The sequence below is a fragment of the Falco naumanni genome, chromosome 10 (genome assembly GCF_017639655.2).
Source record: "Falco naumanni isolate bFalNau1 chromosome 10, bFalNau1.pat, whole genome shotgun sequence".
In the NCBI taxonomy this organism is placed as follows: Eukaryota; Metazoa; Chordata; class Aves; order Falconiformes; family Falconidae; genus Falco; species Falco naumanni.
In genome coordinates, this window is record NC_054063.1 from 5,678,107 (window position 1) to 5,699,550 (window position 21,444).

Here is a 21,444-nt window from a genome sequence, read left to right on the forward strand (position 1 = left end):
GTAGTGTCTAGTGCAACATGAAATGGAACAGAATTCTTAGAGCAGGTAAACAATGCATTATGCTTCCAGTGTGTCACTGGGAAAGAACCACTTAAGTTCCTAAATCTGGTAATAGGGCAGCAAAATATAAGCTACCAAGAGAATAAAAATACTGTTTTAAAATTTAGATGTTTTTTTAAGATGCAGGTATATTTTCATAGATAAGAAAAATTAACGGTTTCTTCCATCAACATGTTTTTGAGTAATAGAGAACTTGGGATATTCTGAAGTTAGTCTTTTTGATTCAGGGCTGGATTTAATTTAAAAAAATAAAATGAAAATAAAGGGATAATTAACAACTGTTAACAACTTAGGATGTATTTCAAGTTTGAACTAGCCTTCCTTCAAGTATAACTACTGGATCCTGTTACACCTTTTTCACTAAGAATGAAAACCCTACTATAACTCTCCTCAGTGAAGTGTTCCTGGATTTGTTCTAGTTGTCTTGTCCTTGAAATGTTTTTTATGAGGTGTATTCCAGAATGTTTATCACTTCAGTAGCTATTCCAGCAAAACATAAACCAATGGATTTGAACCGCAGGTGCCAGAATTTGGTATGATATTGCACAAGTGATGACACAATTGCAAAACAGCTTCAGGATTTATGCTTAAGACTTCAGATTTATATATGCTTCTGACTCCTAGGTCTTATTGGAAGCTTAAATTATCTAATTGTCAACCAAGGCTGCAGAAAGACAACCAGGTTTTTCCTGGACTGTTACTTCGATGTATTGCTTACATCTGTTCCATGTGGGCTTCTGTTCTCTGGTACTAATGTGGCTCTACTTGTTCTGCTTCCTCTTTTTACGGTGACAATTGCAACAACTTGAGGGTGCTTAAAAGAGTTTTTAGACTTTCTTGTGTTGCAAAGATGGCTGGCAGCTGCTTTGTCTCCACTGAAACTTGGTTTTATTTTCATGAATGATGCTTATTTCAGCCCTCTGCTAAAATGTATTTCAGACTCTCATATAAATACCACATTTCACAGTATTTGATTGAAAACATAGCTTTTGCTTTGATTTGAATTGCAAATTCATCTTGTCTTCATGCTGTGTGGTGTTCTCATAGCAGTTAGTTTGGGGAGAAAACTGTATTTTCTGTTTGTGCGGAGCACTACAATAGAATGCGTTGTGCCAGAGTTTACTGAATGGCTTGTATGTGACAGCTGTAGAGCTGCTAGTGGTCTCATCCACTTACAGTCTACATGAATTAAATTCAGACCTAGGTTATTAAAGATACTAGCGAAATATTCTAGTTAAATTTGAGAATAGCATCACTAGCAGGCAGCGCTCAAACTTGTAGCGAACTAAAACACAGGAAGAAAAAAGTGATGTATGTGCTTTGGAAGAATCCATAGTCAAGTGAAAATCTCTTCAGATGAAGTGTGTGGGTAGCTTAAAATATCTTTGCTTGCGTATGAAACAGAAGCTGTGGCATGTACATTAAACTGGAGAATTATTAAAAAGAACAAGCTATTCGGTTACATTTTAGCGACATGATTAAGTAATTTTTACTGGCATCATAAGCTCCCAGTTAGTCAATATTTACATATAAAGAATTGTTCTTTTTCTGAAACACATATAAACCCAAAAGCATTTTTCAAAATGTATTTAAGGTTTGGCCTTCAACCAGTCTTTTGAGACTGTATTTTGATTTTTTAAAGACTAATAAAGTTTTCTGTACCTAACATTCAGCCCTTAACTGGTTTATGAGGTATCCTTAGTTGTGCATTACTACAGTTGGAAATGGTATTAATACTGGGAATAGACTGGCAAATACAAACACACTTAGATTCTGAAAGTACGTATCAGATGGTGATGTCTATAATATTCCTATGCTAGTGTCTCTTTGAGAATGTAGGAAGGTGTGTGTTCAGCTCATTCCTCAGAGGCAAAAGTGTTATTTCTCTCCTGTAAGAAATAGGGAGCACTTAATTTAGTTGGGTCATCTGTGTCAGCACTTTTTCCTTTGCCTTGTCCACCTAGAAGTTGTATGCAATGCCTTAAAGGACTTACAGTCCAGAAGACATCCAGTGAAAAAGAAATAAATTGACAGTTGATGATTTTAGCACCCTTTTTTAAGCTCCAAACTGTATTGGCTAGTGCAGTTTGATTTCCTGTGTTCTTTTGTGAAGATGGATGTTGAAATAGTTGTCATAAGATGAATTCTCATCTCTGCAGTAGAAACACACACAGTTTGAAGTGCCTTCCTATACGACACTAATACTTTGGAATTGTTTCCTTGTAGCGACTGTTGATCTTCTCCAGATAGTATTTTAATAATTTCTTGCTGAAGCAAACAGATTGTGATGCTAATTACATGCTGCTTTTTCTCAGGTTGTTAACTTGTGGGACAAAGCTTTTGCAACTGTGGACCTCATCACATCTGCATTTTGTGTCGGGGATGGCCAGTAAGAAAGGAAATACGGAAAGAATAGTTTTGCAGGTTAGGTATAATTCTGACTTGATCTGGCTACGTTTTGTTTGAATATTGTAACTCTTACGTGAGTGGTAATAGATTAATTAATGTTTTGGGGAGAGTGTAAATATTGCTAAGTCATATTTGAAAGCCAGTATAGAATGGTGATTACTCAACATTAAGGACAAAATTGTGGAAAGTTGCTCTTAAGTGTATACAAACCAGTTACTGAATTATTATCTGGAGTAAGAGACTTTGGCAGTGCCTTGGTAGTACATGATGTCGCTACTGGGAGAGAACATCTCTGAAAAGCAGTTTATAGAAACGTATGCTGAGATGGGAGATGTCTAGACCCAAACAACAGTAATTCCAGTTTCTTTACAGAACATAAGCACCCCTCATTCTAAATTGTCTAAATTTCTCTCCAAAGACTTTGTTAGGCATGGCCTAGCAGTCCCAAAACATGGTTGGAGCTGGTGGTTGAGTTCAAAGTACTGGTGCACATTTTAATCGTTCCATGATCAGTCTCCACTCTAAGCATCCTCATTGCACTTTTGAGGAGTATTCCAACTACTGGATTGTGCAACAACACAACTGTCATATGTTTAAGGACCATAGTTATGTAGAAGAATTGAGGTGGGAAAAAAATAAGCAGGAAACAGTAACTGTTACACATGTAGAACTAAAGAGTTCAGGTGCCTAAATAACTGTGGTTAGTGGAAGTGTGAGCTTTCTGTACTGTTCTGAGGAACTTGCATTATGTTGGGGTTTTTTTTTCAGATTGATTTCCCATCCCATGCTTTTGATATTGAATATAAAATTCCTCAAGCAGCAAAGACCACTGTGCATCATACCATAGAAACATTAGAAAAACCACTGAGAGAACGTCTCCTTACCATTCTCTCTAAGGATAATACCATTGGGTATGTACATCTCCTTCTAGCTATGGTCTTTTTGTACATGACAATTTGTGGTTAGGGTATGGAATGCTTATTTATTCTTAAATTTCCTTAATATGGTTGTAGTAGATTTTGAAGACATATAGAGAACTAAAGCAAGAGATTGAATTAAACTTGCAAAATAAGTGCTGACTTAATGAATTTACCTTCTATGGTGTCACAGTACTCTCCTTCTACAAGATTGCTACCTTTTGGCTGCCTGTTACATATGCCTATATCTGCCTGGCAGTTTTTCAGTCACAGGGAGCAGGGGCAGCTTCAGCAGTAGATGTTTGTATGCCATCTGGCAGGCTTTCCCACTCATCTGCACCAAACTAACATTAACGTTTTGGTTTATTTCAGATTATACTAAAACTGTTGGGTTTTTTTCCTGCCCAAATTATAACTCTGAACAACTGTTTCTGTAATGTTTGGGTCTTTATTCTGCTTCTTGTTTTGACTTTTGTGGAGGAAATAGCCATTTTAATTTCATTCCATTTTGCATGTTAAATTATCTGTATGTATACAATGACCAGTAGCATGGGTATTATTCAGGTGACTGTCTGTAGTGTGTGTTATAAACTGAAATGTTTTTGTCTGCAGGCTATCAAAAGAAGATAAAGAATTTTTGTGGGAGAAGAGACATTACTGTCATAGTCATACTAGTAGCCTACCAAAAATATTGGTTAGTGCCCCTCACTGGGACTGGGCAAGTCTTCCAGAAATATATTCGTTACTTCACCAGTGGCCTCCTTTATCACCCTTGGCTGCACTGGAACTACTTGATTCAAAGTAAGAAAAACAGTGTAAATAAGTTTTGTCTGTGTGTTGTGCATTAAATAACTCTTCTTCAGTGAAAGATTCTGAATGCAATTGCTGTGGTAAATATTTTTTAATTTCTTGTAGCAATAGCTATATTTTCTCAGTTTTGAAGAACGTGTGCTTACTCTATTCATGTAGGCTTAACCAATCATTTAGTGAATAGCAATAGTGATTAGGATTCTGAAATCTAATTTGCAACAGGTTAGCAAGTTGTACAGCCAAGTTATGGAGAAGTTTTGAGAGATAACTATGCTTGTCCTAAACACACACGTTTGCATCTTAGTTAATGAAGGGCTTCAAATTTATAGGTCCTTTATTGAGCTGTTACAGAAAAATCAATATTAAGTCTTTATCTAGCTGATTTAAAAAAAAAAAAATAATAATCCTACATGAACGGAATAAACTTAATGTGGATTTGTGGTGACTCTAGGTTTGCTGACCAGGAAGTACGAAATACAGCTGTGAATTGGATAGAGACATTAAGTGATGATGAGTTAACAGATTTCCTCCCTCAGTTTGTACAGGTAAGACTTTCTGCCTACACTGATGTTTGATTTTTTTTTGTTGTTGTTGTTTTGAAAACCCAAAGGAATTGCTGATTACTAGCAGCAGAAGTGCAATTGCATGCCTCTCCGCTTAATGACCTTAATGCATAGTAGGAAAAGCAATTTGGATAAATAATAGTTTTGTGACTGTCATGGATTTGTGGTGATTCTGTCTGTGCATTAGTCATAATATCTCAGTCCTCATCTAGAACTAAATCCAGAACCAATTTATTTCATTTTCTTTGTGTTTAGGCATTGAAGTATGAAACCTACCTTGACAGTGCTCTTGTCAAATTTCTTTTGGCTCGGGCACTGGGAAGCATTCGAATAGCACACTATCTATACTGGTAAGGTGTTCTTTGTTCTGTTGCTTATTTAATGTGTTTACTGTAGGATTACTATTTCCAGAAAAGATATTCTTACGTCATAGTTCGTAACAATGAATGCTATGAATGGAGAGTATACAAAATATATATCCTGTTGGGTTTTTCATGAAAAAAAAACCCAGTACCTTCATGAGATGCAAATTTCTTGCCTCTTATATCCTGTGTATCAGTAACTTCAGACGTATGTAGTACTGATTCATAAAAATACTCAAATATCTTAGTATTGCATTGTTTGTAGTAGTTTTCTTAGGAAAATCTAACTTAAATTCTTTATTTCAGGCTTCTTAAGGATACACTGTACGATACAAAGTTTGGTGTAAGGTATGAGCAAATTCTTGGAGCTTTTCTTTCAATCTGTGGAAAAAGGCTGAGGGAAGAGCTGGAGAAGCAGACCAGACTAGTACAGCTTTTTGGAATGGTGGCAGAAAGAGTAAAGCAAACTAGTGGATCTGCTCGGCAGGTATGTATATATTTTTCATATTCTTTAGGAAGATTAGACAGAGTATACCCTCAAAACAATTCACTTAATTGCTTTTTTAATATAAGATCAATAAAATGTTATGTATAATATATAGGAAGAACTATTGCTCTGCATTTTAACATTAATGGCTTAATGAAGGTGGTGATCATCAAATTTGTCATCTAAAACATAAGATTGTGTGAAGTGATAGGGTAAGAAAGTAGGATGGTTTCTGTATACAATAAACTGGAATTGGATTTAAACCTGTTATGCAAAAGAATAGGATATCTGTTTATATGCTAGTGGTATGAACTTACAGTTTGATACTATGATGCTATTATCAGATTCAGTAAAAAAAAACAAACAAACAAAAAAAAAAAAAAAACCCCAAACCATACCCCACAAACTTGTGTGATTAGTGTTGTACTACTAGGCTTATGTATTTTACTTGCTGGTTTAGCTATTAAAATGTCTAACGTTCCTTTTGACACAGAGGGGTTAAAACACTCTCTTAAGAGTAGCTTTGTCCAGAAGTTTTCTGTAGATGCTTCAGTTAGTTAACTGAATATTTTTCTTTTTCCTGCAGGCTGCCTTGCAAAATGGTATGGAACGCGTGCAGTTATTTTTCTTGAAGAACAAATGCCGTCTGCCTCTCAATCCCAGTCTTGTGGCAAAAGAGTTAAATATTAAGGTACTGCACATTCAGAGTTTCAAAACTTATTTGTAAAAATTATGTATAGGCAAAGCTTTTGTGAATAGAAAAAAAAATCAGTTGAGGTGCTTGAAAGCTGTTTATGCTGGGTGTGAGGGGGGATATTAAAAATTCTGATTGAACAAGGGCAGTGAAATTACCTTATCCCAGATAAAATTTATACAAACACTTGGGTAAAACCAGTGAAGGTACTTGTTATAAAAGTATATATCTGTAATAACTTACTAGGTCTTCAGACCCTGTCTCTGAGACCAACAATCCTGATTATAGCGAAGCAGGGGACTGTTCAAAGTGCATGAAAAAGCCCTGTTTGTGGTAGCAATCAGAAGAGAAAATGGAGCAAGGCTGTCAGGTTCAAACAATGAGTAGATAATGTGAAATAGGTGAAACTACCTGTTACTGGTTGTGTCCAAGAGATGCACTAAATCAAAGGAGGCAGACAGCTTTTCTTGACTGTGAAGGTTCAGCAAATAATAATGTAGGAGAAGCAGGTAAATTATTTTTCCAGAACACTGCAAGGTTTGACAATATCTACTCAACCACAGTCTTGATTATATCATCATGCATGACTGAGAACCTAAAGGCCTGTAAACACTGGGTTTAATCCTCTGTGGAGAGAGTTCATCTTGCTTTCCTTCTCTGCTGTAACTATTAAATCATGTGTGTGCACTTGAAAATAGATAAATGAGAAAATACTGTGAAACATGCAAATACTTGGGTTTTTTATATTCTCTAGGTTTCAAAAAAAGCTGCTGATTAGACTGAATAAACCCTAGATAAATATCTTTCCTTCAAAATGTATAAAAGATCACTGTGCAACACTATTGGCTTTGGTACAATAATTCAACAAATAACAGCCAAAGGGCTCTTTATTCAAAGGAAGCATGTATTTGCCACAATTGCAATGTTGAAGTCTGAATAGACACATTGTGTGTCAAACCTGCTTGCTGTCAGAATGTCTTGTTTTCTGGTCTAGCAGGAATAGTCCTTCTTGAGTATTAATACTAAATCTACTTGTAGGCATGTTCTTTCTTCAGCTCCAATGCAGTACCACTGAAAGTTGCACTGATAAATGCAGACCCTCTGGGAGAAGAAATTAATGTGATGTTTAAGGTAGGCTTTACACATGTATCGGAGAAAAAAGTTTAATGATAATTGATACTAGTGAAGTAGTGATTAACTTTAGCATGGACCAATATGCCTAGTTTTCTTGTGAGTTTGCTCCTGTGCGTCTAGAATCCATTGTCTGAAGAGGTTGTTAAATGTGAAAGTAAGTCTACCACATGTGAAAGCTTCAATGTAGCCTGGTTTTCTTTTTAAGTGAATAGCTATGAAGAACTAAGTAGCATAATATATCTCTTCATGGAAATATAAAGCAATTAAAATCTGCGAAGTTTAGTTTTGATGAAAGTATATTATGTCTCTAACTTTTATTTTCCCATTTAAGGTTGGGGAAGATCTGAGACAAGATATGTTGGCTTTACAAATGATTAAGATTATGGATAAGATTTGGCTGCAGGAGGGACTGGATCTCCGGATGGTTATCTTCAAGTGTCTCTCAACTGGAAAAGACAGAGGTGTGCAACCAGATGCTGCCTCTACTCTTTGCTCCCCCACCTCAATTTCTCATTACACTGGCAGAAAAAATTGTGTCGAGGCAGGCCCCAGAAACAGTGGAAGGCCAAAAGCCTTCCGTGCAAGGAGCTTCAGAACGCAAGAGTGTAGCAGGTTCAAGTGTTCTGCGTTTCCTGGTGGCTGAGTTGTATTTACATTTGTTTCTTCTCTTGAGCCTTAAGATTCTCATGTGTTCTGTTGTCTGTGAACAGTGGTGCAAACATAAATATAATGATAAAAGCTAAGGCTTCTCTTGATGCCCTTATTGCAACTCAAGAAAATGTGCTATAGCAGAAAATGTAGTTACAGTGAAAAAGTATTCAAGACAAAATTGAAATACTAAGGTATTCGGAATCTTCTGCAATTGAGTCAGAGATGCACACTCATCCGTGTACTGAAACGTGCAAAAAGTGGGGGCATTGTAAATTTTTCCACATGTGCTGTTGCCTAGAATTGGTGTCATATGCTGGAAAAGGTTCTTTGGTAATATGAGGCTGTCTTCTAGGCTTGAAACTGTCACAAACTCTTAAAGTTGAGTGTAAATACCGCCATGCACCTTGAACGTGCTTTTTGCTAGTTTTCACTGATTCTCTAGAATTAGAGTCAATAGGAACCACAAGATCTTTAAGAAGATAAAAAATTTAAATATTTCTTCAGTCAGGTTTTAGAACAGCATGATGAAAACTCTTCAGTATGTGGAAAAGGTGGAAATTCAGTTTTGCCAGACTAAGCAAAAGACTTCTATTTATGTAAGCCTTGCCTTTTAGAGAAACAGATGGCTTTTCTTCCTACTTTGAACAATGACTTAATTGCATAGCATGTTTCTTTTTTTGTTGCTGCTAATACTAGTATTCCTAAAGTACCTGAAGGATTAAAGTGGAAAAAAAAAATCAGTAGCTCTTGCCAAGCTAGAAGTAAAATTCTATTAAATGTTTTCCCTTTATGATTTAGCTATGCAAATGTTTCTAGTAAATAGTGTCTCCTAAATAAGGCCAGATGTAAAGCTCACTGCCTTATTTCTGGAGTCTGTTTCAACACCTGACAGCAGTTAAGTTACTAGATGATTTGTGTGTCAGTGTATGAGAAATCTCAGCATCAAAATATTTTGCAGTTATTGCTTACAGACCAATACTACTTTATGTAGTGGAAGGTAATTATTCAGAGTTTTAACTTGTGTATTCTAGCAACCATAACTAATTGCAGGAAAATAAGCCTAACTTGGATCTTTACATGCATTTCATGCTATGCTTTGTAATGTAGTTTGTGGAAATGCCTGGTAGACTAATAGCACTATTTTTATGCCTAACTGGGTTTTGAAAGAAGCTAGTCTAAGATTAGAAAATCCATCACTGTTAAAGTTTCTACTAAATAATGAAAATGTAGTACAACTTAAGGAGATATTTAAATACGCTTTGTTGTCTTTCATATGAAGGCATGGTAGAGCTTGTTCCTGCTTCGGATACACTTAGGAAAATTCAAGTGGAATATGGAGTGACAGGTTCATTTAAAGACAAACCTCTGGCAGAATGGTTGCGAAAGTATAATCCTACCGAAGAGGAATACGAAAAGGTAACTTTTTTCAGTAGTATTCTTTTTTGAGAATCTTTTTTAAAAAGGGGTTAAATGCCATCCTAAGGAAGAATGAAATTCTTATTCCAGACGTTTCATTGAAACTTTTGTATCTTTAGGAAACTTCTGTTCCTGTTCTTGAAAAAGAGCAAATAAAAATCCCTTCTATAACTAAAAAGGAGCCAGAGGGGTTCTCAGGACTCTCATCAGAAGTTTTTATTAGATGTAGTAAAAATGTACTTCAAATTTAAGATAGAGAGGAATGGTGGCTGCTCTTAATTGTGGTTTAGGAGCAGCAGCCTCTTCTCTTACAAGCATATGGGCTTCTTTTGGATACAAATTAACACACTGGAAAAATCAGTCTTGTGCCCTTTTCTCTGCTAACATTCATTTCTCTTCGGTCTTCAACAAGAAGACTAATTTCTGTTATTTCCTATTATTTAAAAAAACCAACCTTTTTTGCTGGGGAATTTGATAGCTTTGCAGAAATCTTCAGATATCTGAAGAATACAGTTTGGAAAAACAAGTATTTTAGGGCCTGTCTTGTCTGGCTTGGATTGCACACTTGTCAAGATTGACTGTTGAATGTGTGAATGCTGTTTTTCCCACTGATATTTTATGTCAATTCACTTTCTCTCTCTCTCTCTGTCTCTTCCCCGCCAGGCTTCGGAAAACTTCATTTACTCCTGTGCAGGATGCTGTGTAGCTACTTATGTATTGGGGATTTGTGACCGCCACAATGATAACATAATGCTCCGAAACACAGGGCATATGTTTCACATTGACTTTGGAAAATTTTTGGGCCATGCGCAGATGTTTGGTAGCTTTAAAAGGTACTTTCTGTAGCTAAGTAATGTAGAGAATGAAGTGACTTTTCATATGTTTTTGTAAGCAGTAGAATTCTAATTTATAATTCCTATTATCTGCTGTTCTTGTTATGGAGCCAATATCTTCCAATGTAACCACAGTTTCCAGAACGCATTCGAACTTAACTGTATAGAATTAATTTTGAAAAGGTTCCAGTTTCCTACCTATTTCCATATTCTGATCATTGGAACTGTTTTAAGATAAAGCACGTAGGCATATAGCTTTCAAATAAAATTACTGTTCTAGGTATTGGTAGTTCTAAATAAGGAATTTGGTCTCTTAAACATCATTTAACTTCACTGCTTCCAAACTGCACTTATTCCTTTAGAACTTTGTTTTATACACACTTGGCAAATCTCAATGGGAGTTTCCTTACAGTAGTTACGAAAGCAAAGTATTTTGGTACAGGAAAAGATGAAAAGATTAATATAAGGTTTTATTGATATGTGGGAGCCTTGTATCTTAACAAATGTTGGTGTCTTATTTTTCCAGGAATGTTGGCTAAAACTGTAATACAGTTTCACTTTTTCAGATACATTTATGCCATTATGTATTGCATGCTAGTTAAGTAAACTTTCTAAATGAATGAGAAATTGAGTGCCAGGACTTTTATGTTTTCTGAATATCTGAGTCTCTGAATGTGAAACAAATGAGAACAGATGTTGGCTCATAAAGCAGTAGTGAATGTCAGTGTTACAGAAAAAAGTGAACAGCAGGTTTGTATTTGCTACCCTTCTGTGTAGGGGAATATAATCTAGGATACAGGATGTTATAGTAGTGATATATTAGTGATAATATAGTTATTACACTTGGTTTAGTGTGTTATGGCTTCCAGAAATGAGGTGTGGAAGGCACTGTGAGGTAACCTGACTTCCAGGTGTGGCTGCAGATCTGCTGTAGGTCCAGTACCATGTGAATGTGCTGGTGATCTGAGATAGCACTAAGGAAGAGCTGAACCCAACCCAAAAAAGTAAAATGGCATTAATGAATCATTTAATATCATTACCTTGGGGTGGGGGTGGAGGGGGAGGAAGAAGCATGTGACAGCGAATAGACCTTGTACTTAACTCCTGAATTCTGTGCCTTTTGAACAGGGATCGAGCTCCTTTTGTGCTAACATCGGATATGGCTTATGTCATTAATGGTGGTGAAAAACCCACTATCCGCTTTCAGTTGTTTGTGGATCTCTGTTGTCAGGCTTACAATTTGATAAGAAAACATGCAAGCCTCTTCCTTAACCTACTCTCATTGGTAATAATTTTATTAAATTCAATTGAAACTTGATAGATCTGTCATGTTGGGTTGTACTAAATGCTATGCTTATGTTGCAGAAACCTTAATGCATGCTTTTAAAAATCAGATCTACTTTATAGGGAGGTTGTATTTAGAGGGGGTTATAAGCTTTTTTAACTACCCGCCTGTTTCCTGAAAATCAAAAACTAAGACTGCAAAGTGTTTAACTGCTTTTAATGTACCCGAAATGGTGAATAACTGCTGATTATAAGTAACCATTGGCTATTGCTGTTAGCATTTAGCAGTTCAGTGCAGCTTCAAATGAATCTAAGGGTCTAAGTTTTAATCATTTCAATGTTAACTCATATTGGTTTTTTTGCATTAAAACTGTGAATTTTAATTTCTTGCAGATGCTTTCTTCTGGGTTACCAGAACTAAGTGGGGTTCAGGACTTGAAGTATGTCCAGGATGCTCTCCAGCCCCAAACAACAGATGCAGAAGCTACCATTTTCTTTACAAGGTACTGGATGAGTGAAAACTGTCTATTTTGTTGGACTAAAATGTCCGCTATCTTTCTCTTAATGGGAGCTTTCTGCTATGAAAAAATGTATGAGGATGTTCACAAACATGTCTGTAGAATTTGAATAGTTATGCTGTACAATCATAAAACATGTTAATCAATGAACTATATAAATAAGATTGGTTTCATGTAAGGTTAATATTTGTGCTAAAATTGCCTTTAAAAGCAACATGGTGTAAAAAAACTTGTTTGAGATACGGAGAGTAGATAGTCTGGCTGTGTTGAGACTTGCATTTTGAATACAGGCTAAATTGCTTAATAGCAGTGTGTATGATCGGAACCTTGTAAACTATTGTAAAGAAGTTCTCTCTTCCAATAAGTGTGTTTGCATACTGGGGAGGGAGGGGATGATGCTCCTGTGTGGTAAGTAGGGGTTTGTATATAGTGTAACTGAATTGTTCCTATGTGTTACAAAATGTGGAGTTATACTTCATTTTAAACATACAGAGGAAACTGCAGTAATATGCCTGCAATTTTAGAGTCAGTCATCATAGTCATGGAATGGTTTGGGTTGGAAGAAACTTCAAAAAAATCTAGTCTAGCCCCCCTGCAATGAGCAGGGACATCTTCAGCTGAGCAGGTTGCTCGGAGCTCTGTCCAGCCTTGAACGTTTCCAGGGATGGGGCATCTACCACCTCTCCAGGCAGCCTGTGCCAGTGTTTCACCACCCTAATTGTAAAATGTTTCTTCTTTATATCTAGTCTGAATCTATTCTCTGTTAGTTTAAAAATATTGCCCCGTATGTATCACAACGGGCCCCGATAAGTATGTCCCCATCTTTCTCAGAAGCCTACTTTAAGTATTAAAAGGCTGCTATGAGGTCTCCCTGGAGCCTTCTGTTCTCCAGGCTGTACAGCCCCAGCTCTCTCAGCCTGTCCTCACAAGTAAGGTGTGCCAGCCCCCTCTAGTCATTTTTGTGGCCCTCCTTTAGACCTGCTCTAGCAGGCCCATGTCTTCCCTGTACTGAGGACTCCGAAGCTTGACATGGTACTTCCAGGTTTTTTTATGAACTCTGGAAAGCCTTCACTTCTTGAAAAATGACATATTCCAGAGTTTGGATACAGAATCTTCTATTAAATGTTGATAGGAAAAAACTGTTTCTCTGTCAGTAAGAAATTTAAGTCTTGTTTTTCTTAGACTTAAGTCTGATTCATTGACAGAACCACTTTTCTGTGTTTTGACGGTATTTTTTCTTTTCTAGGTTGATTGAATCCAGTCTGGGAAGTGTTGCCACAAAGTTTAATTTCTTCATTCACAATTTGGCCCAGCTGCATTTCTCAGGTCTACCTTCTAATGATGAAGCCATCCTCTCATTTTCTGCTAAAACATATTCTCTTAAACAAGATGGCAGAATCAAACAAGTGTCTGTGTTTACATATCAGAAGAGATACAACCCAGATAAACATTATGTAAGTGTGTGGAAGCTTTCTGCACTCAGTGAAGACACTGTGCATTTTTTTCCAACCAGATATGTTCTCCTTCTTGTCGTAAGATCAGTACTAAATCACAGAGATTTAGTCCAGGGGAAACTTGCCACGTTCAGCCTTAAGTAGCTGGCTTTGAGGTAGACAACTAGATTCTCTTTATTGACAGATATTTAGTAAATACAGAAATATAAATTTACTAGTTCAGTGAGGCATTAATCCTTAAGGTCAGATTTAGGGTGAGCTGAAGAGTTCTCTGAAGTCTTGACTGCACTGACTACAGCGAGAGCCTAGAAACCTACACCAGTGTTGACACTCCAAGACTGAGCCCTACTGTGGATGACTTAAAAGTAAAATCAAAACTCATAATTGAACTCTTGATCTTGCTGGGAACGGGCAGCTTGCTTCCTGGTGAAGAACAGGAGTTGTATTGGCTCTGGCTGGGATCGAGTTATCTTTCTTCACAGTGGTCCACAGAGTGCTGGTTTGGATGTTTAACTGAAACTGTGTCAATAAGACACAGTTAGCTTGGCTGTTGCTTGTGCGGTGTCAAGGCTTTCTTGTTTTCTACTATTTTGGCCCTGTTTTCCCCCTCCGCTCCCTGCAGTGTGTAGGCTGTGGGCGCGTGAGGAGTTGGGAAGAGACACAGCAGGGATAGCTGACCCAAACGAGCCAGAGATACCCCATAGCGTATAGTGTCATGCTCAGCAATAAAAACTGGGGGTAGAGGAAGTAAGTGGAGGATAGGAGGGTGTTGTCTTCCAAGGTGGCTGTTGCTTGGGGACTAGCTGGGCATGGATCTGCTTGTAGGAGGTGGTGAGAGATTGTCTTTGCATCACCTCCCCTTCCAAGGACTGTCTTCATCTCAACCCACGGGTGTTCTCACTTTTGCTCCTTACTTCTGTCCCATTGGTGAGGGGGTGGGAGTGAGTAAGCGGCTGCGTGGGTGTTCAGCTGCTGGCCAGGGTAAACCAGCCACAGGAGTGCTAGAGTACAGCCTGGTCGTTTTAGCATCTGATAATAGTCTTCAGAATGAAGGCACTTCTGAAGAAGGATCTAGAATGAAGCAGAAAGGACAGAACTAGTACTGGTGGAGATGATTTATAAAAGATGGGGATCTGAGTCATGCTTACGTAATTACCTTCTGTAAAATGGCTCCTTCCTGAGTAGGAGTCATTAAGTCAAACACTCTATGGCTTTGTTCTGACCTTCCATTAAAGTTGTATTTGCTCTGCCTAAGTAAAAGCATCATTTGGTATATTAATGTACCTACACTTCTAGTCAGTCTTACTAGGGGCAGCAAGCATTACAATGCTGTTAGACCTGGGTTACACAGTAGGACTTGTATTAATATTTGTGTATGTGTAACAATGGTCTAATTTTTTTTTTTACTATTTGTTGGCCTTGAGTAGTCAGCTCAAGCTGTGTTTTCCTCAAGTTGTTTAAAAAGTGAGCTATACTGATACATGCAAAATGTACATCTCTTTCTAAGTCTTATTTGCTGTAAATGTCTTAATCTAGTAAGACACGAGCTAGAGATGGTAGAACAAAGTTGAATAAAGCTAGAAGTGAAGAGCAGCTTTGTACTGAATTGCTGTTGAGTCCTCCTGGTGGAAGCCAAAACAGCCTCTTATCTTCCAGAAACTGTTAAAAAGATGTAATCTTCTTCTGTCTAGATTGTTAAACCTCTTCCTGGTTGCCTGTGTTTTTAAAGTATACGTTTAACTCATTTGCCCATAAAATGAGTCCACTGGATTGAGTTTTCCATGCAGTCTCTTAACCTTCATTTCCCTTTCATAATAATGTGAATAATTGCATCCTGTGACTGTACCCAGTATTTTTAAAAATTCTTTTTCTATAATGCAGTATGTTTACACCTGCCTACCAAATTACCGTCTTAAAAGCAGAATCCTTTAGAATCTTCAGAGAATTAGACTGAAAATAGGCATTCATTTCCTCCATAGTCCACACCTGAAAAGTTTTGTGGTAGCTCTGGCCCTACAGATACATGGCTAGATGTAATCCCACACTAATGGGTTAAATTTTGTATGCCTGCTATGTGGTGTGAACTTACAATGAGGCTTAAAAGGGAGAATGCAGGCAACTTAGCGTTAACTGCCTTTATCCCCCTGTCAGATGTGGATCTACTTTATGAGAAGATCTTGTGATGGTACTTTGCACGACAGTAAGGCTAGTTAGAATTTTAACTCTGCTATAAAAAGCAAATGCTGTTAATGGGATATATATGTTGGAGAAGGACTGCCATAGTAGAAAGAGTTAATTGTGAAGAAAATTATATTGTTAAGTCAGTTCTATAAATACTGTTACTACTTGTATCTTTGTGTTTTTGTGTTTTGGGCAGATCTACGTAGTGAGAGTTTTGAGAGAAGGGCAAGTTGAGCCAACATTTGTCTTCCGAACATTTGATGAGTTCCAGGAGCTCCACAACAAACTTGGCATTCTCTTTCCTCTCTGGAAGTTACCAGGGTATGTTCCTAACTCACTCATCGCTGTTACAATGGAAGCAACAAAACTGTTTCCAACTGGGTGGAGGAAGAAATAGCTTGAAATGGAGACAAAACTGCTGATGGGCAAACTAGATGTCAAAGTTGGCAATTCAGGGAAGGAACTGTTTTGTCTAAGTTCTAAGGAGGAGAGTCAGAGGAACAACTTGGTGTCTTTAGTCTGTGTGTTGTATCACGGGAAACAACTGTCTGTGAATTTTTCCTTGCTTTTCTGTGATGTTGTTACTTACTAGTGTGCTGTGTTTCCACTCATGTTTGACATTAAAAAAAAAGCATGTCAGCCCTTCAGGATGGAAATGACAATAAAATCTAGCTGTACGTACTTGAGATAAATTAACTGAAAACTCTTATCTTGTTCTTCCCTTGCAGCTTTCCCAATAAGATGGTTCTGGGAAGAACACATATAAAAGATGTAGCAGCTAAAAGAAAAGTGGAGCTCAACAGCTACATACAGAGTCTGATGAACAGTTCTTCAGAGGTGGCAGAAGTGAGTTCAAATAACCTAAACAAATTCAACGCAAGTTTTCAGATTTTGGTGCTTGTTAACACTTAAACTAATATGTAATGTTGCTTCCAAATTTAGTGTGATCTTCTTTATACATTTTTCCATCCATTACTTCGTGATGAGAAAGTGGAAGGAATAGATGGAATAGCCAGACCTACAGGTAGGTAATGTTTTTTGGGGGTATTTATAAATTGGATGACTATAGTATGACAGCTTTGCAATATGATATTTTTTAAGTAATTTTTAAATTAACTGTAGTGTTCTTTCATTGAAAACTTTGCACCCCTGTTTTTCCAAATGTTCCTGTGTACAGTATCAAGGAAATAAAAAAACATACCAGAAATTGCACGGTATTATGGTCATAATGTGATCACTTGGGCTTGCTTATGGCTTGACTGAATTATTCAAGTTTTTACTCTAAATGTTCAAGTTACTTTTTACATAAAAATGGAAAAATCTTTACAAACTATAGCCTTGCCTTCTTATTAGGGAACCAGAAATAAAATCAGAAACTGAAGTTGGTCGCAAGGCTCGTATGTTTTTTCCCCATATATAATAAGTAAGTGTAGTACTGATGAAAACATACAAATATTACAGAGGAAATAATTGTGTACTTTTTCAGATGTAAGTCCATCAAGTCCTACCTCAGGCAAAGTGGGAGGAGAAGTGAAGCTATCCATATCATATAGAAATAGCACTCTGTTTATCATGGTGATGCACATTAAAGACTTGGTAAGTAGAGATACTGAGCTCACTGCCAAAAAAGTGTTTCCGTTCTGTCCATTACAGTCTTGACTCTGATCCAGGAATGTGAAACTTTGTTCCTCCAAATTTTCCAACTGCCTATTTAAGTGCTGCCTTTGGTTAGCTTGATTGAGAAGTCTAGATACTCAAAAGTAAATATTCAAATAGGTATGCACTAAAAAGTTTTCGAAAACTTGTTTTGTTTTTGGATTGTAGGTTACAGAAGATGGTGCAGATCCAAATCCCTATGTAAAAACATACTTACTTCCCGATACACACAAGACATCCAAACGCAAAACCAAAATCTCCCGGAAGACAAGAAATCCAACTTTCAATGAAATGGCAAGTTAATTTATGCAGTAACTCCCTATGGTTTGCTATTGTCTCTTAGTCAAAGTAGTAATTAAAACATTGTCTAAAAAATCTACAAAGATATATAAATGGGAAAGGAATTTGTTTGAAACAATTAGCCTTGTTTAAAAAAAAAAAAACCAAAACCAAACACAAACCAAAAAACCCTGACCAAACAAAAAAACCCTAAAGCAACTGAGTAGATAAATGTACTATTACAAGTAAGCAGAAATTTCTTAGACTGACTCCTCAGAGTAATGGGGAGGAGGAAAATAATCTTAAGACTAAAGATCCCCCTGCCCTGGATTCACTGATTCATCACGTGAAGAAGAATGAATTCAGAAGTCTCGGCATGTAAACAGTACTTCCATCTGAAAATACTGGTCCTTTTTAAACAATGTTGGGAGCATAAAATAAAATAGGAATGTGCTTCAGCCCATCCTCTGAGAAGTGGACATAGTGAATGGTCATAATGTGTAGTTAAAACATCTGTCAGTGGTTAGGCAGGCAGAAGAAAGGGTGGTCTGTGTAACTTTGTTTGGATAACCAAAAAATTCTTCTTACCTCCTAGCTTGTGTACAGTGGATACAGCATGGAGACTCTGAAACAGAGAGAACTTCAGTTAAGTGTGCTCAGTGCAGAATCGTTACGTGAGAACTTTTTCTTGGGTGGAATTACACTCTCGCTAAAGGACTTCAATTTGAGCAAGGAGACTGTTAACTGGTATCGGCTAACTGCTGTACCCTATCTGTGAACTCATTTCTACGCCTGAGTGAGACCAGAACAATTGTATTCACTTGTCCTTTGTGCATCTTCCTACTCAAAGATAACTTGCACATCTGAAGAGACTCTGCATTTCAACAGATATGTTGGACCAACATTCATATAGCCTAATTTGGAGGATTTCTAGAAAACTTGGTTTATGCTTATGCAACATTATCAAAGCATCATTGTAAATGTTTAAGGGTTGCAGTTAAAAGAAGGAGTTTTTAAACCATCCATGGAAATGAAATGAACAGTTTGACCATGCTGGTTGGTTAAACCTTAACTTAATCCTTTAGGCCCGTGGATATAGTGCATTTTTGCTTCTAATTTTTGTTACCTGTGTGTCATCCATGGCATGATGCTGGAGAACATCAAAGAATTGATATATTTTAGGACTACAGTCCCACTACTAACTAGACATCACAGAAACAATGATGGGTAAAATTTTAGTGACTTCATGCATACCTATAGAAATGAAGGTGGAAGGGCTGGAGGAATTCCTTAGCATTGCATTTAATCCCAGTTCATTCTTCTCCAGTAAGTCTTGGAGTGCGTGCCAATAATGGAAGTTGTAAATAACGGTGCCTTATAATTCAAATGCTTCTCTTTTACCTCATTTCTGGTATTTAAATATGTATACATGTGAACTTTCAGCTCCTTAAAAAGGGGGAAAGTTCTCATATTTGATACATTGCAGGTCCTACTGGAAGTATTTTCCTGAGATGTGCTACTTAAAAATAACATCACTTACAACTGATCATCATAGTTAGTGCAACTTAGAAATTTTTTTCTACGTGTGATCTCAGAAATTGAATGAAGACTGGTTGAATGTGGTGCCGTAGGAAATGGGCCCAGCTTTTCAGTGTTTTGAATTCTCTTGATTTCTAGAATTTCTAAATACTGTAGTGATTAAATGTGGAACAGATTCAAACACTAAATCCACAGTGGCATTGGCACCTGTACCTCCAGGTGAAGGATGGGCTCTAGTTAAAAAGCATAACTGCTGGATGAATTGCAGGTCAAAAATGAGTTGCAGTAACAGCTTTGAGAGAGGAGCTTGGTCACTTCTTTTAACAGCTCACAGCAATACTGTTTCTCACTCCCAGTAAGAATTAATTCCAACTAAAAATACTTTATTCCAAGGAACATTAGGTTGGAACTATTTTGTGACGGTGGAGTACAAGTGTCACTATTGCCCCTTAATACCACTGGTTACTTAATTGGGTGTTTCTGCACTACAGCCATACCCTTTTTATTCACCTTAGTGTTTGGAATGATCATTTCTGTCTAAACAAAGCTATGGAGTTGCACACTTCTCTTTCTAGTACTAAATCTTGAAGCAAGACAACAGCCTATCACCACTGACTGGGACTAGCGTGAATTTTTTTGAAGTAAAATATGCAACTATGAATGAAGACGCAATATGGGGAAAGCCTTTGATGTACCCAACACTAAAAACCTATTTCATAATCTAGTTTTTTCCTTTCCCTGCTACTGACCAATCTCCCTTCACTACAGAAGAGAGAAGTAAACTTGAATCTCCTGGTGCCTAAAATATTCATGGTCCAATTTTATAAGAGTTACTACAATTAAGAATATCCTGAATGTTAGAAACTGGGTTGATACTAATGGGCGCTAACACATCCCAGTTTTATTAGGCATCTTGCTAATTAGGCCTATTTTTCATTTAGTATATAGCCTGTAAATAAATTATGTAACTTACTAGATATATTTCCTGCTTACTTGATGCTTTTGAGACTTACTCCATTCCATCATTAGAATCACAAGTCACTTCAACACAGGAAAGTAGACTACTGTTTTTGTGAAACGTTCCATTGTGAAATAAAATGAAAGCAATATGTACTGCCTTTTTTGCAGTTTGCTATTAAAGCACAGTGTCTTACAGCACAAAATACTAAAGTAATTTAAAAAAGAATATTTGCAGTTTTAACAGTTGTCTGGACTCTGAAGAAAATGTATAGTACTGTATTATTGTTAGCATATGTCCTGACTTCTGATTTAATCTTCTTCATAGCTTAACTCATTTTGTGCCTTTCCCTTCCTTTCCAAAGTAGTCACTGGCTGAAGCTTTTTCTGGTCATGGATTTTTGTCTGTGGGATCTGGCCTTGGCTGCTCCTCCCGCACAGAGGAACAGCACCAACCTTGTACCTCTTAGCAGTGTTCTCAATTAAGAAAAAAAAGTGATTGTTGCAATAAGATTTTTATGTACTATATTAAAAAAAAAAAGGATGTGAAAGAGGAAAGTACTCACTTGGGGTGGAATTTACCAGTACACTAAGTAGCTTGAAAATGTAGTTTTAACAGCTTTTTGTATATTCTTTAATGAAAAGAAAAAAAAATAATTCTTTATGCAATGTATGACCTGCAGCCAGAACTACAGCTGTCTAGACAGACCTTGTTTTGGTATTTCAGAGTTAACAGCTTGTGCTTAGACCTCTTCCTTTTCCTTATTAACCTGGAACTTTGCACTGAAATTTTTATTACTGCCTTTTTACTATCTACAGCTACCTGTCTCTGGATGCACGTGCGCTCTTTTATCAAAAGTCCTTTTCTCTATTTTTACAACTCGGGTTGTGTGGAACCTGCCTTCTCTTACGCGGACACTGTGACTGAGGTAGTGCTAGAGGTGATGAAATTCAGTGAGAGCAAATGGTTTGCCTCCCTTTGTCTAGGTATGTCAGAACCAAATACTTTAAATAAATGAGCTCCTTAATAAAGGTGTACAGTATCGCCCTCCGTCGTGCCCGTGCCGAGCGGGTTTAATGTGACTCCGTAACTGTCCTGTAAGTATATTAAACACTATTCTCAGAAAAAAAAAAAATAATAAGAGTGCTGGTCTTCACTGCCCGCCGGGCCTGGCTTGGCCGGGCCAGCCGCCGTTCCTCCCCTCACGCCGCCCACGGACGGGGGCGCTGCTCCCGCCGG

General features: G+C 37.2%; 1 protein-coding gene across 5 annotated transcripts in view; it reads left to right on the top strand.

Moving 5' to 3' along the window:
* PIK3C2A (phosphatidylinositol-4-phosphate 3-kinase catalytic subunit type 2 alpha) overlaps positions 1 to 21,236 on the top strand; it is a 53,894-nt gene extending 32,658 nt beyond the window's left edge. For all 5 annotated transcript variants that reach the window (XM_040607975.1, XM_040607973.1, XM_040607977.1 and 2 more), the window contains 20 exons: positions 2,376 to 2,484; positions 3,238 to 3,380; positions 3,999 to 4,187; positions 4,648 to 4,741; positions 5,015 to 5,109; positions 5,428 to 5,608; positions 6,195 to 6,299; positions 7,341 to 7,433; positions 7,768 to 7,897; positions 9,367 to 9,503; positions 10,167 to 10,336; positions 11,465 to 11,621; positions 12,014 to 12,123; positions 13,385 to 13,592; positions 15,970 to 16,094; positions 16,502 to 16,619; positions 16,716 to 16,797; positions 17,260 to 17,369; positions 17,598 to 17,723; positions 18,304 to 21,236. In XM_040607975.1, coding sequence (XP_040463909.1) covers positions 2,376 to 2,484; positions 3,238 to 3,380; positions 3,999 to 4,187; positions 4,648 to 4,741; positions 5,015 to 5,109; positions 5,428 to 5,608; positions 6,195 to 6,299; positions 7,341 to 7,433; positions 7,768 to 7,897; positions 9,367 to 9,503; positions 10,167 to 10,336; positions 11,465 to 11,621; positions 12,014 to 12,123; positions 13,385 to 13,592; positions 15,970 to 16,094; positions 16,502 to 16,619; positions 16,716 to 16,797; positions 17,260 to 17,369; positions 17,598 to 17,723; positions 18,304 to 18,486 — 2,665 coding nt within the window. In that variant the 3' untranslated portion in view covers positions 18,487 to 21,236. The remainder of the gene's footprint in view (positions 1 to 2,375; positions 2,485 to 3,237; positions 3,381 to 3,998; positions 4,188 to 4,647; positions 4,742 to 5,014; positions 5,110 to 5,427; positions 5,609 to 6,194; positions 6,300 to 7,340; positions 7,434 to 7,767; positions 7,898 to 9,366; positions 9,504 to 10,166; positions 10,337 to 11,464; positions 11,622 to 12,013; positions 12,124 to 13,384; positions 13,593 to 15,969; positions 16,095 to 16,501; positions 16,620 to 16,715; positions 16,798 to 17,259; positions 17,370 to 17,597; positions 17,724 to 18,303) is intronic.
* The last annotated feature ends 208 nt before the right edge of the window (positions 21,237 to 21,444 follow it).